Raw genomic sequence first — 16,008 nt, 5'->3', positions numbered from 1 at the left:
TATAACTATATTATTTGTATAACATGCTACCTAGACTAGCGCTACTCGTTAGCATATAATAATCTATGTTCATAACATTATACGCACGTTTTTCTTCAATCAGAACTCGAAACGATGTGTCGACATCTGCAAAGGTTTGAGAGTAACCGATTCAGGTAAGATGTTCATTGCGCATATGGCTTCTACTTTGAGGAAGCCCCTAGTGATTAGTAAGAAAGCTATAATCGACCCGTTTTGCTGATCTTCTAGCCTATTTGACGACCTCATTGAAGCTTGACAAATGTTTAAAGAAATATCTCGCATTTCTTGCTAAATAAATTAAAGGAGCACTAACCATGAAACTTGCATACCATTCAGTGATTCCTTATCATACCGCAGGGAATCGGAAAGTGAGAAGTTTGGTCGATAATGTGAGAAGCACAAAAATATATAAACGTGCTTTTTTGTTTGGTGTGTTTGAGCACGGTGTCACGGTTCATTTTAAAATGAGCAGGAATACGGAAGCTGGCATAGATTAAGCCTATATTCACATTGCGGATGCGATATTAAAGTTAAAAAAAAAAACAGGTTAGTTAACATTTTAATGTTTTGTGTAAATGTAAAAAAATACTTTTGGGCCAAATGGTTTTACCAATTAAAACAACAAACCATGTTTCATGCTTAATAGTTGGTCTTTCATCTTTATAACTGCAATGAACTTGCGTGGCAGCATTTCCTCTAATTATGGCTTGGACACTTATTACATGGATAAAAGTTTTATTACTTTATTAATCTTGCACGATTGTCATATCCCGACTACTTGCAGCAGACGAGAATGATGTAGGAAAGAGTTGGATCATGACGTCACCCAGGACGATGTGCAACAGTTTGGTGGGCCCCCAGATACGAGGTGTCACTCTTCAGTGGAACCTTGTGAATGCCACAACATCAGAAATATTGAGGTACCCACTACCAGTCGCTTTCGTGGTGCAGATGCGAACAGAACTCATGGCCAGTAACGACGCTGATGCGTGGACGACACTGGGAACGGTAAGGGGGTTTCTCAACTTACTGAATTAAAGGCTGCGGTCTAAGCACCAAAGAGGCTAGATAGATTTATTACTATAAAATAATCAACTTCCTTTGACACCGTTGGTTCGAGCCCGGTAGCGAGACTTGTTTGCGGTATTCTCACATCTGTGCTTGTGAAACATGAAATATTGACAGTTAAACTGGTACCGCGCATAAGCACAATGTTGTTAAATTCTAATGATTTTTTGTTTAAAATCTGTCCGAACCTGATCGTTTGTAGTAGTTATTTTATGCCATTGATATGAAAACTGCAGACCTTTTCCGTTTTCTCAGTTTTTACATGACGGTATTGTTTACATCTTACTCACTTTTTGAACAAACAAAAATTACAAGGATACTAATCAAATTAAACACATTTTCTTTTATCCTTGCATTGTTAGATAAAAGAAAACGCACCCCTGCTGCTGGGCTTTACGCATGACAGACATAGTTGCTAGCTTTTTTGGGCAGCCTGATGGCCTTAAATGTAAGGTTGCAGAACAGATTATTTTCATCTATAAACCTTTTTGTTTTCATGGCGGCCGCCATGTTGAATTTTGACGTCACTGAGTTGGGGCGAAATGCAAGTCAGGTTATTTGCCTATGCGAAGCGGCTAGAATTAAGAGGTTTCTATCAATTTTTGATATTATTTTGCGATATTTTTATAGTAGTTATACTTAAACAATTTAGTTTTCGTCGCCCAACACAACTACGTCATATTTCAAAATAGCAATCGTCACACGAAATCGCCAGCAGGGCATCTGGCTACCGCCATTTCTTTGCACGTGCGGGCAAGCACATGCAAACGCAAACCTGTCAAGCCCACATCCACGGGAACCAGTCGGGCCCGTGCAAGTTTGTATAGGGCTGCAACATAAGAGGCTTCACTTCGATCGCAAGCTTCCTATCTTCCATAACACTTCTGTACAGGCGCAGCCAGGGTACGGTGGCTAGCTATACTCCGCCTGACTAAAACCGTGCAGTACAGCCAAAGCTACAGGGGAAAGAGTGTATCCTGACCTGCTCAAGAAGGAGGGAAAGGAAGAAAGGGGAAATCCAGCTTTTCTCTCCTGTTCCTCCTTCCCCTCTTCTTGGACAAGGTTGGCGTACACACTCTACCCCGTAGCTTTGGCTGTACTGCACGGTTTTAGTGAAACGGACTGTAGAAGGGGAGGTGTCAGAGTCGCGATGCTTCCTCAGTGTGCGACGGCACGCTGCTGCATCGTGGCGATAGTGTGTGCGGTCATGGACTCTGAGACTGACTAGGTGTCGCAAGTGGACGTCCAATTCAAAGGGTTAGCCTTACCCAATTGTAGAGCTCCGTCTTCTTTGCTGTTTATTTTGTCGCTCTGACCTCGAAATTCAGATTTTTGGGATAAATCGGAACTGACAAAAAATTTAACGGCGAGTGTTTTTCCGATTTTTTTTAATTCCTCCGAAAACACGGAACTCTAGACATGACCTATATCCTTGATTTGACATCGTCCAAGTACAGCAAGAACTCTTGCCCTATCTCTCGCTGTCCAAGCTTCTACACTCTAAAAAACGTCTGTGCGTCCACTTTCACGCACAAAACTCGGAGAACCAATCAGCGCAACTTACGGAGGCAGCTCAGCGAATGGCGATGCCAAAACCTCTGTTTAGACCAGAAAACGCAGTCTGAGTTGTGACAATGAGCAATGCAAAACGTCACGCTTGCATTGCTTAATGTCACAACTCAGACGGCGTTTTTTGGTCTAAACATATGTTTCGGCATTGTCATTCGCTGAGCTGCCTCCGTAAGTTGCAGTGATTGGCTCTCCGGGTGTTGTGCGGGAAAGCAAACTTACCGGCTTTTTTTAGAGTGTTCAGGCACGAATAAGCCCCAACCACCTTTTGAATCCTGACTGAACGTGTTGAGCAAACAACCAATAAACAAAATTGCATGAAAAAAAAAATGCAGCTCCCTTTAAAGCGAAAAGACCCACACAAGCAGGGGTATTTATCGGTCGTCTGTTTAGCACGTTCGGTCACAGTTCAAAAGGTGGTAAAAGGATCTTTGTGTCTCTAGAAGCTTGGACTGCCGGCAGATAAGGCAAGAATGTTTGTGTGTACTAGGACGACGACAAATCCGGAAAAAATGGCATGTCTATTGTTGGGCTTTGGACCTGAAGTTTAGTTTTTATTAATGCGGTGATAAGCTGGCGAAGCTTGAGGTCTCGGTATTTATAAAAGGGTTACTAAATAAACTTCCAGCTGAGTTTGAGACAACGCCTTCCGTTTCTCTTTTCCTGTATCTTCCACTTTTGGTACTTCTAGATCTCCACACAGTCTTTGGTGGTCAAGAAGATAGTAAATCTACACCAGCTCTCCTGCGCCATTACAGTCTTATCCTTAACCAGGATCGTTTTTCTTGTAAAACGATATATGAGTTTAGTTCCGAGAATACGCTGTGAACAACGTCCCACAATATGGCGTCTCTGGAATGCCAACTAGTTACAACTCCACACCACCAACTCCACACCACCACTCGTCCTGTCCTCGGCGAGCGAAGAACCAGAGGTGCGGGAACGGCACGGGAGACGCTGGCAGGGACAATGGGCTTGGTGCTGCCTCCACTTTAGCTACAGTGAACCAGAAATGATTAAATGAGGCGAGCTCTCCACTTATTCGTCTTTCAATTCAAGCATGGTGCTTAGAGCGCGTCTTCGACTGGTGTGTTTAGCGTCCATACCACAAAATGTTTCTGAAGTGGCAATAAATGGCGTCACAGAAGCTGGAGTGTCACGTTGTTGCGTGTCGCGATCCTGGCTCTTGGTCGTAGAAATGCTGGCAAAAAGCACGAGCGAACGCCAGTTTCGCTGTCATAGCAACGTCTCAACTTCTGACTGCCGGAGCTTTCGTGGACTGTTACGCTAGAGGGCGACCTGCAGCAGAACAGGCGTCTGCCGCATCCACCACCGCTGCTGTGATACCGCCAGGATCGCGGTCGGCGACAGGATGACACTTTTATGACGTCATTACGCGAAAATCGAGCTGCCACGTTTTTGGACGCGGTATACACACCAGTCGGAGACGCGTTCCATGCACCATGGTTGAAGTCAAGAATGTGGAGAGTTGGCGTGGTGGCACTGCGATCGAAATGGGTTGGTTCGATTGGATTTTTGTCGTGACGTCGTCGTCATCGTTCGCCTTCATGACGTCATGTCGCGTCGAGGTCGAAGCCGTTACGCGACATGAAGTAGCCGTTCTAACGCGGTCGTGACATCGCGTCACGTTGTGGATAACACCGTTACGCGACGTCGTCGCCATTATAAGGCGGTCGTCGACGTTGACGTCGACGCCCCATGCAACGTCAAACGTTGCTATGACGTCAAGTTAACGTCGTACTGACGTCGCGTGACCTCGCCGTCACGTTAATGTCGTCCCGACATCTCATGACGTCATCGTCAACGCGACGTCGCAACGACGTCACGACGAATCGTTGACGTCGTCGCCTTCGCCAACATCAACGTCGAAGCGCCGTCACGACAGTCTTGACGTCGTGTATCGTCGTCGTCGTCGACGAGGACGTCAACGTCGTGAAGTTGTCGGGACTTCGTCGTGACGTCGAATTACGTCATGTCGACAAGACGTCAACCACCCGTCATCAAGCGTCTTTATGTCGTCGCGTGAACGACAAGGATGCCGTCGTCTTGACGTCGCGTGACGTCATCGTTGTCGTCGTCAACTTTAACGTAGACATTGACGTCATTGTAAACACGATATGACGTCAGAACGCAGTCTTGATGTTGTGTAACGCGAGTTTTTCGACGGCGACGTTGACGTCAAGACGTCGTGATGTCGCATGGTATTGGGACGACATGTCAGGTCGCGGTGACGTTATGTTTTGACATGACGCCTGACGTCTAGGTTCTAGAACAAATAGAACCAACTAGGCCAACAAATCATTTTGCTATAACCCGGGGCTCTATTTTTTGTGACCTTGACCTTTGTGCCGGTCAAGCGTGGCGTTTGGAACGCAGCTTTTTTTAATGAAAACGGCTGACAAAGTACATTGTGTGTTAAAATTACCTACGCGTTTGGTCAAGAGCTTATATTGTAGCGCTCGTTTAGGCCTTGTTTATGGAAATCAAAGCCAGTTCCCTCGTAGGGCCCTCTAATAATTTTTTTCCTTCACATCTGCACCTTCAGAAATAGCACTCATCCGTTCTAGTTCACTATACTTGTGCTCATACCAGACTTGTACGTAGTTCAACTACTCTACTCAAGTTACTGTTGTTTAACTACTTTTCTGAGTAGTTTAGTAACTTTCAATTACATTTTTGTTTCGGTAATTAGTAGTTTACTTTTACTTTTTCTGAGTAACTTTTACTCAAACTACAAAGTACTTTGCAATTTTAGTGGTTGTTTTGCCTATCAACAAACATTCCTGCACAAAAGAGATAAGATGATGGAAGATTAGCTGATATTTGCAAAAAAGGGGAAGCATGCGGCGTAGGAAAAGGAGGGGCGGGGGGGCAAGAAAATGGTCTGGAGAGCCCGAAACTTCCAAATATTTTGGCGAGCCTTCCTCTGCAACAACACTGCTGCGGGGAGCGAACAAACACGAGGCAAGAAAGGCCGAGTAACTGTGCGATTGGCACCGAAGACTGGCGTTTCTTTGTGGCCCGAAGCTCAACGAGACTTGACCCATTTGAAGAAAGGGCTGGTCCCCGCTTCTACCCCACGCAGAAACTCTCGCCCAAAACAGCATCTGCACGCACTGCATCCTCACTCAAAGGAGGCAATAAAATGAAGCACCTGCTCTGAAGCTCACGTGGTGCTCCCGCAGTTTGTGCTGTTCTCGAAGAATCGAGTGCTAAAGGACTATCCAAAGGGGACCTTTTGCGTTGCCTTTCCTCCCAAAACTCAAAATACGCAGATATTCGAAGATTTGAAGATCGTTCGAGAAACCTTAGTACCGTATTTTCCGGGCTATAGTCCGCGGACTATACATGTTTAAAAGTTAAAATTTCTGGCTGTGCGGACTATCTACGCGTGCTTACTACACAGGAATTATGTTTTTCAAGATCGTTTATTATGACGAAACGTGACGAATTTTGTGCACGAAAGTGTATGTTAATGATGATTTATGCACATTATAGGCTTTATTGTGAGCTAAAAAGCAGACATTTGTAAACGTGTGCCGTCTATGAGTAGAGATTCGTGCTGACAAAGCACCAGGTGCGGACTATACACCGGGTGCGGGCTATGCACCGGTTGCGGACTACCTAAGCAAAATCTTTTATTTTTGACCCCTAATTTCCCCCTGCGGACCACACACCGGGTGCGAACTATAGTCCGGTAATTCCTCCAAGTTTTTCATATAAAAAATAATCAACAAGCAGTATTGGGAAGTGCTCTAATTACATGGTGCTCAAAGTACTACTGTTTAGAAAACTTGTACTTTACTTGAAGTACATTTTCTGGGCATGTACTTCTACTTTCCGAGTAAAGCAAAACGCCCGACTTCAATGTACATTCCCCGAATTTTGAAAACGAAAAATGGCGTATCGCCATGTGAAAACGCGCTCTTCTGTGACGTCATCTGGTCATTTCTCTGAGTGAAGTAATGGCGGCCATAAGACCGACGCAAATAAGTGCCTTACAAGTTGATTGTGTTAAGTAGCTAATTGTCAGCGAGAGTAAACGACTACCCTGTGGCGACTTGACTTTATACAATATTTGCTGCCATCTCCGTAAAAAACTGATGCACCTCCGATTACCCCTGGAGCAATGCATACCAGTCTAAAGAAAAAAAAACACTGTATACTAAATGAAAGGGCATCATGAAGGATTGTGTTAAAATTACTTGTACTTCACCTTGAAATATATTGTATTTGAAGTACGTTACTTCCAGTAAATTGCACCCGCTGTACTTACTAATTTACTTGAAGTACATAACCTCTCATTTACTTTGTACTTTACTTAAAGTACTTTTAGATGTAGAATCTAAAAAAGGGGGCGTAGACGTTACACTCCTTGTCACATATAGGACACCCCAAAACTTCAGTTCGGCGTACAGCGCGCTGACGTCGAACTGACTGCCCCAACTTTTGCGAGAGGGTTGATGACGGTGCGGTATAACTTATTAAACAGCTAAAGTACGTACCAAAGTCTACAGGAAACAAACACACAGGTTTTGCAGTTGAGCCTAGAAAACCCCGATAACTTTTTTTTTCAGTGAGTCACACTTACATTAACTGTTTTAATGAGCTGCACAACTCGGCTATCAAGCCGTTCGTGAAATTTGATAGCGTCGGTACAACGTCAGTGCGCTATACATCCAACTGACGTTTTGGGGTGTCGTATTTGTGACAAGGGGTGTAACGTCTACACCCCCTTTTTTTAGAGTGTACTTTACACAACACTGTAAAGAAGCAAACACTTACTAAAAAATCAAGCTCAGGCAGTGCTAAACCTCATTTTAGAAATGGTACATTCGTAGCACATCATTGATCAAACAAACCAGAAAGTACAAAACAATTAGGCACGCACAAGCGGAACCAGCTATTAAAGCATTTCTGTGAAAAAAAAAAAGCCGATTCATATTTGGCTAGCATAATTTCGCTAACAGATCAAAACTTATGTACTTTATTTTTACCATAAAAAATAAAAGTAACTTCAGAAGTAGTTTGTCACTTTTTACAATAATTAGTGCTTTCGTCAATTACCTTCCATTTGAGTAACTTCTACTATACTCAAATTACTTTTACGTCAATACTCAGTAACTTAACTTAATTACTTTTTTAAGTAACTTGTACATGTCTGGCTCCTACTGGATGCTTCTGGTCGGCGTATTCGCGTATCGTACAGTTTTAGCGAAAAAAGACGAGTGCGTTAAGATAGAAATTGTGTTCGGTTCAGAAAGTTTTTTTTTAATCAACATGGTCATTTTCTTAACAGATGTTAACATCTCCGTTACCTGTGAAATGCACCTGCCCTGACAACTTTGTTTTTGTAGCCATTATAATTCATTTAACACGCTGCCCAGCGCCAGCAAGCAAGGGACATGGGAAATCTTGGAGAATCTATCCCCGTCTCTTTTGCTATCTTGGATCTACCACCCCGCCATCTTATAGGGCGCTGGAGCTGCGAATACTATCGTTTCAATGTGATATGTATAACTTACGGCAAACCTGGTCGTACACACTAATGTATGTTTTAGGGGAGACACGGCCTTGTGCCGATCACAAATCTGTCCCGGGAGCGACACCAATTTAGGGTGACGGCAGTCACTCGTCTGGGACCGAAGGGTAGGCCTCTGACCACTCCATGGACCGTATCAAGTGAGGGTGAGTTCTTTTTCATGCACGTCGAGGAAAAAAGATCTTTCCAATGGCCGCTTCCTGTGCTCTGCACTTTAAGAAATATGTAGCGTCTGCTCGCCTGCAGTTCACGTGTAAGAACAAATCGCTGCAATCTACTGGTCGGCGAATGACAGGGATTATAAGTTAGACCGAGGAAAAAACTCTCTGTGCTATGGTATTCTCAGCACGGTGAAGCGTCATGCTCTTTGCCACAGCGAATACAGTCTTTTTTCGTTAATTTCAGGGGCGAAGCTCCTTAAGGGGTAATCACACGAGGGAGAAATTCCGGGGATTTCTCTCCGGCACACGCGCAGCACGAGACGAAAACGCGAGGCTTTTGCACATCACAAAGCCTGACGCTTTCGTCGCTGGATGCGCGTGCCGTGGAGAAATCCCCGGGATTCCTCCCTCGTGTGAATACCCAGGGGCTAGCCATGTTCGTAGGTTCGTCCGATGTCCGGCGTCGGGTGCTCGCTCTCATGAGCACGTGAGTACGTGCTCCAGGGCTCGTGTAGGGCAAAAAAAAAAAAAAAAAAAAAAAAAAAAAACCCGCATCTTTACGAGGTGAATGATGTTGATTGGGGCGAAGCTCTGGTGGTGCTTGTCTGCGTAGACGGTGAGCCGCAGCATGCCGAGCCTTCCGTTCGTTTTCATCCATGTCAGAAAGAGAATGTGTGGTATGGAACGTGGTTATATACGCATTTGAGCATATGACCACAGCGTGACATGGATGAAAACGAACGAAAGGCTCGGCATGCTGCGGCTCAGCGTCTACGCAGACAAGGACCACCAGAGCTTCGCCCCAGTCAACATCATTCACCACGTGGAGATGAGTTTTTTTTTTTTTTTTTTTTTTTTTTTAAAGCGGCTTTTTAAACCAATCAGCTCTCTTAGGATCTTTAGGCCACTTTGAGGTGTAGGTTTATGGCCGTTTATTCTCCTCGCTAAATTTCGCGGGGAAAACGGCGTCACATTACTTGATGTCACGTGATCTATACACGAATTGAGCTAGTTTCCCTTCCAGATTAAGCGGGAAAATTGACGTCACATGACCTTAACAGCAATTCAGTTTCCCCGCTCAACTGAGCATCAAAATGATGTCACATGACTTTATGTCACGTAGCCTAATATTCTTCTTTGGAGGTTTGATTTACTAATAGAACACGATTGTCGGGGTAGGTCTTTCGATCAAAAAGAAGATATGCAATTGCCTTTTGTTTTGTAAAAAACAAAACCGCTTTTCAAAATGTCTTTAAAATATTTTGGCTTCGCAAAAACACCTTAATTGGAGCAGGGTTAGAATCTGTTTTTTTACTCCGTGATTTTTCTACCCAGTTCTGTACGCTGGTACAAATATGGAAAGCACACAAAACCCACACTAATTTCTTGTGTGCTTGTGTGTCATGCCGACTACTTTTTAATTAAAAAAATTCTTGTGTATTTTCTTTACTGAGGTAAAAAATGACAGACATATAGTCTCTTTGACAATCCGGTGGCATGTTCAGAACCTTGTAACTGATGAGTTATATTTGTCGCTTACCAAGTATTATGCGAGTGCAGTCCTATACATGGTCTAGCGACAGAAATAAGTTCGATGTATTTTATTTTCAAGTAATATTTAAAATAATATCTCAAATATTGTCAAAAATGTGATGTATCGATATTTTAAATCCGCTTTATTGAAAAACACAATTTTTTATTATTACTGCTGATCATATTAACCTTCAATTGCCTTGATGCGATTTCCTTCTTTTTTGTTGTATCTTCTCTAGAAGTGGTCAAAATCAGAACGACTTCGGAATCGCAACCAACCTCGGCCAGCCAATGAGGTTGGCATACGACGATAAGAGTGCCAAAGTACAATTCACGAAGCAAGAGGCGTGAAAATGATAAGCAACGCATTGGTGCCCGTAATGGGACACTAAACGTACGACAAAAAATCCTACCTGGCTAGGATCGGCAAGTCTCAAAATGAATCTTCGGGGAGAAAAAAATCCTTGCCCAATATTTATGCTAGATAATGATTGCTTTTCATTTGGGGTTGAAACCAACATAGTACACCTGGGGGAGGATAATGATAGCGTTTGTTCCCAAGTAGTGTGCGCTCTGAGGGCCAGCGAACTCAGAGCGCACACTAGTTTGGTACAAGCACGACCATCAGCATCACGCTGAAGTGCAATTTCAGTATCGTCGGCAAATGAAAATATTCTGATGTAACATATAAATATTGACCAAAAATTTTTTTTCTTGACGAGCATTCATTTCGAAACACGCTTGTCCTAACCAGGTAAAAAAAACAAAAAACATTCTAGGTTCATCGTCTGCTTAAGCTCTCAGTGACAACGAAAATGAAGCTTGCTATTATCATTGGCAAAAATTAAGAAACGCATTTCTTCCCACTCCTTGCTTTGTGATTCGTTCTATGGTTCAATTCTGTAATCTTAGTTAGGGGCTTTGGAACAATAATAATTTACTCAAAGTTCACCACACCCCTACTTCTTTAAGTGGTCGTTATAAATAGGGTGCCCCAAGCGGCCCTTCCGCTGTAAAACGAGCCGAAAAAAGTCTGCGCCTAGACAATGAAAGCGCATACGTTCACCAAATGTGCTCTCGGCAGATCAGGTTTAGCGTGTAAAAATTCAAGGCGCAGTTTTCACTCCTTGCAAAATAAGAGTAAGAAACAACGGCATCTCCACGTGGTGAATTATGTTGATTGGGGCGAAGCTCTGGTGGTGCTTGTTTGCGTCGACGCTGAGCCGCAGCATGCCAAGCCTAGGGTGCCTCAATGTCCTTCTGTTTAGGGTGATGCCACTCTTTGTAGTACCCGATGCCGACAGCACGTGCTTACGGGAAAATACAAAGAAATCAACGAATACAAAATGTCGCCATAGTTCAGTCAACGCCACAAACGCGTGCAGGGTCACGCTCTTTCACGCGCTTCTGAACAAAAAGTAGAAATAAACGAGGGGGACAAAATGGCGAGATGCCACCACCCTAAGCAAAGCGCACATGAAGGCACCCTAGCCGAGCCTTTCGTTCGTTTTCATCCATGTCACGCTGCGGTCAAATGCTCAAATACCTATATAACCACGTTCCATACCACACAATTTTCTTTCTGACATGGAATGGATGAAAACGAACGAAAGGCTCGGCATGCTGCGGCTCACCGTCTACGCAGACAAGCACCACCAGAGCTTCGCCCCAAAACAACATCATTCACCACGTAGAGATGCGTTTCTTTTTTTTTTGCCCTACACAAGCACGAGAGCACGTGCTTACGTGGTTGTGAGCACGTGAGCGCGTGAGCTCACGAGCAGGAGGAGCACGTGCACCCGACGGCGGACGGACGTACGGACGTGGCTAGCCCCTAAAGGGGTATCCACACGAAGGAGAACTCAGCGGACGGATGCCGTGACATCAACAACCCGGGAAACTCCGTCCCCGGCTCCGCCGCGTGCACCTGCGGAGCTTTCGTGCTCACAGCACGAAGCCTCCGCGCCTCCGCCACGGAGGAGAATGGCGCCGCGAGGCGTCAAAAAGGGACGACGTATGACTCACGTGATGCGCGCTCTGCGGAGGGAAGTGGCGGATTTCTCCTTCGTGTGGATACCCCATAAAGGGGTACTCCGCCGATTTCTTCATGCTCAACGATTTGCTTGAAATTTTGCTAAACTTGCCAAACAACATCGCCAAAATAGTATCCCAAGTATTAGGTCAAAATAATGTTTTTTCACGAAGTTATTGGATTTACAATTTTGGTCCTCACCGTGTTTTTCAAACTGAAAGTCTCTACTGGCAACAACGAAAAAGTGACGTCAGTGGAAGTGCAGGGGTTCACTCTTTGGACTGTAGAATTTGTTCCCAACTGATTCGAAGCAGTTTCATGGAGTCAAATGAATGCTTTGGAAGCTCGCTCTAGTCCCCGCGCTCCAGCACGGAACAAATGATTGGCATATTCTGTTTTTTAGACTGCTCGCCTGACTGGCAAGCTTGCCTGCCACTGACGTCACGGCACTGAAAAGGGCGGGTATATTTGAATGTTGGTTTTTGCATCATTTTCATTTGCCGATTTCGCAATAACTATTATGAATTTCACGATACTAAATAGCATACCAGAAAGGGTAAAGGCCCGGGAGTCAGAAAATATAGTTAGTTGAGGTAGCTCAAAAATCGCCGGAGTACCCCTTTAAAGGGGTATTCACACGAGGGAGAAATCCCGGGGATTTCTCCCCGGCACGCGCATCCCACGACGAAAACGTCAGGCTTTGCGATGTGCAAAAGCCTCGCGTTTTTATCTCGTGATGCGCGCGTGCCGGGGAGAAAGATTTCTCCCTCGTGTGAATACTCCTTAAGGAGCTTCGCGCCTAAAAATAAACTTGCCAAAGCAACGGCGGAGCTTTCGCAGATGACCGGGTTAGCGACACGAATTACTGGTTCTCCATCTACCGATAGGTGCGAGAACTACGTTTTGAAATTTAACACTGTAAGGCTGACCTGATCAGTGTACGTTTGGTGAAAGTTCGATCTTTTTGTGTGTACAGGCGTCATTTTTTCAGAGATTGTTTTACAACAGAAGTTTCGCTTGGAAAACCCTATTTACAAAATTGAGCACACCGTAAGCACGCGAAACGACTTGCACAGTTTCGGAACCGCAACCTTCAGTTTTTGGATCTTGAAGATCTCTTGGGATTCTTCATTCGCTGTGCTTTCTTCGTAGATCGCCATGATTGGCTCTGCGAGTGCTCAGAGGGGAAGTAGACGCAAGGGAACTTTAAAAGTGCAATCATGTTTCAACTCGCATCTACGGACAACCGGAAATTCTGGTGCCAGAGTCGAAAGCTTTTGTAGATCTTTCCGATGCCTACAATAACGTTACCCAATAACCATACAACGAATGCGCGCGAAAATGCATCGGCGGAGTATCTGGTATCGGTATCGGAGTATTTAAAACGATTCACTACAACTCACGATTATCCCGCACCAAAGTGTGAGATGGAGCCTGCGTTAAAAATTTAGCTGCGCCAGCTTATACTCCGACTTTTCGAGTAACGTCTGTGCGCGTTATTTATACCCCGCAATGAAACAGCGTAACAACTGTCGTCCATGACTTTGCCCCAGATAATCTGAAAGCCCCAGATGACGTGAGAGTGACCAAGTCTTCCGCATCTGGGTACTCAATCACCTCGAGGCTCTCGTGGTCTTACCAGGAATCAGGTGAGGTTCTTTGCGCAGGAAAAAGTTTAACTAAATTTATGAAATGGAGGAAACTATCGTTCACGTAGTTAGTGGGCCCAGCTCTCGTATCGCTTGCAGTTGCAGCGCGCAATATGTGGAACGCTCTCACCGCTTCCGACTTCTGGGAGTGTCTATATATTCTGTTACACTTTGTGTCCGGCCACCGTCGCCGCCGCCGACGTTACCGTGCAATAAAGCGAATATAACACCACCAATATTGCATGGTCACGGTGCCAGATGTGTTTCTCAGTTTACTGTCTATGGCTAGACCAATCACGTGACGAAGAACAGCACGGGTTGATGGCGGATTTATTGTGAGGTGTTAGTTTACAGTGGGTGGTGGTAAGCGCTAAAAAAAGTTGAGCGCCATGAGGATATGATTTGGCGCTGCTTGATTTGGTCCCTTTTGTCGTAGCGCCGGTGGCGGTGGGCACGCAAGCAATCACGACACAAACGGCGAGGACTTGCTTCCGATTTGACAGGGCTTCTACGATGTCGGTGGAGCCCCACCGCGTCGTACCACAGGCACCGTGCTCTAGTGTATACGACGCGATCGCTGTTTCTTTTGTTATAGCTCGAAGAGTTCTCGTTTTATCACACCTAACATGAATAGCATACAGGCAACCTAAAATGCTGTTTGGTTTGGCGCTGTCTAGCAACCGAAGCAAGAAATATTGGGTATCTCTGGGAGTGGCGGCTGCGCTGTTCAAGCGTGAGCTTTTACACTGGCGGCGCCACTTCTCCTAGTGTCTGAAGCAAGAAATACTGGGTATCCCAGGAAGTCATGATCGCGTAACGTTCCAGTACAGCAGAAGCTACGGCCCTGGTGGGCCAATGGGAACGTAACTGCGTATCACTGAGGGCGCCTCTTCTCCGAACAAGTATCAGGCTTTTCGCTGCGTCATCATATGCACCAATATGTGTGCGTTGCGCTCTTATATGTGAGGCATTTCGAATCCTTTGGCACGCAATGTGGGGCTTATCGTCCACCCTTTGCCGAGTTACAACGAAAGAGGGTATAACCGTGGACTCTCGCTCTGCCGGCGACGCCTGGCTGTTGCCGGCTGGCTCTACCTTGGTCACCCCTGACGATAGAGTTCTGTCGTTGCCTTGTAGCAAAGGGGTCAAAAAATTCGAATATCAGTAATAATAAATAACTGGTTCAAGTGTTATAATAAAGTGGCAACCTGTCGTTCTTAGACGTACCGTCCTGCAACTACGTCATAGATCTTCTGCCGGATAAAGGAACCGTACCGTCAGCACATTTCAGAGTATCAAAGGCAAGTATAATACACGTATATACACGTATATATATAAGTGTAACCGGCTGTATTATTAGATGTTAACACTGGCGAGTTAAGATATAATGCGTATTTGTCTTACAAAAGAAGAAAAAAAGTGCATCTAGTTATCGACGCACCGAAGCTCAAGCCAATCAGCGGCACGATGCTTCTTCCTTTATTAAACACACGAGCTTGTGAGTCTCAAGATTTGAACTTACACCTTTGACCCGGTGTTTCTACCCCATTTTCGATCATATTCATTATTTGTATTGGTGATGTTATCACTTGCTGCAGCTATCCAGTACTACAAGAAAGTAAGCCACCCTAAGCATAATACGGAAGCGCGTTTAAGCTCACAATTTAGCTAATACGTTTCTGTGAGTTTCTTGATTTAGCTTGCTCGTATACGAAGAGATGTAGGAGCATTTTATCGAGTTTTATGCGGTATCATTGGAAACCAGCCTAGTCTAGCTGTGATGTAGTGTCCGTGGTGTTTGTGAGAATGCACTTTATTAGAAAGAAATATTGCGTAATACCAGAACTACACGCGTCTCCTAGATTGTGTTTCAGTGAAATTACAGTCACCACGAGCTTTAATACTTGATCATTTAAATCTTAAGCTGCATTTTGATAGAACACGACTTCCTTCACATTAAAACTGTTTGTGAAATACACTGCAACATATTATAGAGTGTCAACCTTCTGAACACTGCCTACTCTTCCTTGAAGGAAAATAAATTACTTGTAATTATCACAGCTGCGAGACCTTTAGTCGCAAACACCTGAGTGTATACTCTACTTTTAAAACAATCACCTCTCTCTTTCAGCCGTACGACTTGTTCAGCTTTGATATGGGTCAGCTAGCCTTCAGCACAAACTACGACCTTCACATCCGAGCCACCGACACCCTGGGAGAAAAGAAAAGCCTGCCAGCAACAACTTCGTTTCTCACGCCAAGCTGTCTGGACTGCTATCACTTCAACTTTAGTCTTTGCGGTAAGTGTTCACAAACCCCAGGCCTAAAAATTCAATTACGTTTTTTTTTTTTATTCGTGTTATAGCTCAAAGTGCGGGGAATGTATACTGTGTACTTGTATATTTGGGATGA

The 16,008-nt window shown here is 44.6% G+C and overlaps 1 protein-coding gene across 1 annotated transcript; it reads left to right on the top strand.

Moving 5' to 3' along the window:
* Positions 1-837: 837 nt before the first annotated feature.
* Positions 838-16,008, top strand: LOC120849135. Its single transcript, XM_040221279.1, has 6 exons — positions 838-1,029; positions 8,241-8,367; positions 13,501-13,596; positions 14,818-14,897; positions 15,728-15,896; positions 15,962-16,008. Exons 1-6 carry the CDS (start codon positions 838-840, stop codon positions 16,006-16,008), a joined length of 711 nt encoding a protein of 236 aa, XP_040077213.1.

This window comes from Ixodes scapularis, unplaced genomic scaffold (genome assembly GCF_016920785.2).
Source record: "Ixodes scapularis isolate PalLabHiFi unplaced genomic scaffold, ASM1692078v2 PGA_scaffold6__148_contigs__length_123643588, whole genome shotgun sequence".
In the NCBI taxonomy this organism is placed as follows: Eukaryota; Metazoa; Arthropoda; class Arachnida; order Ixodida; family Ixodidae; genus Ixodes; species Ixodes scapularis.
Note: the sequence above shows the minus strand (reverse complement) of the source record. Positions and strands in the feature narration are given on the sequence as shown.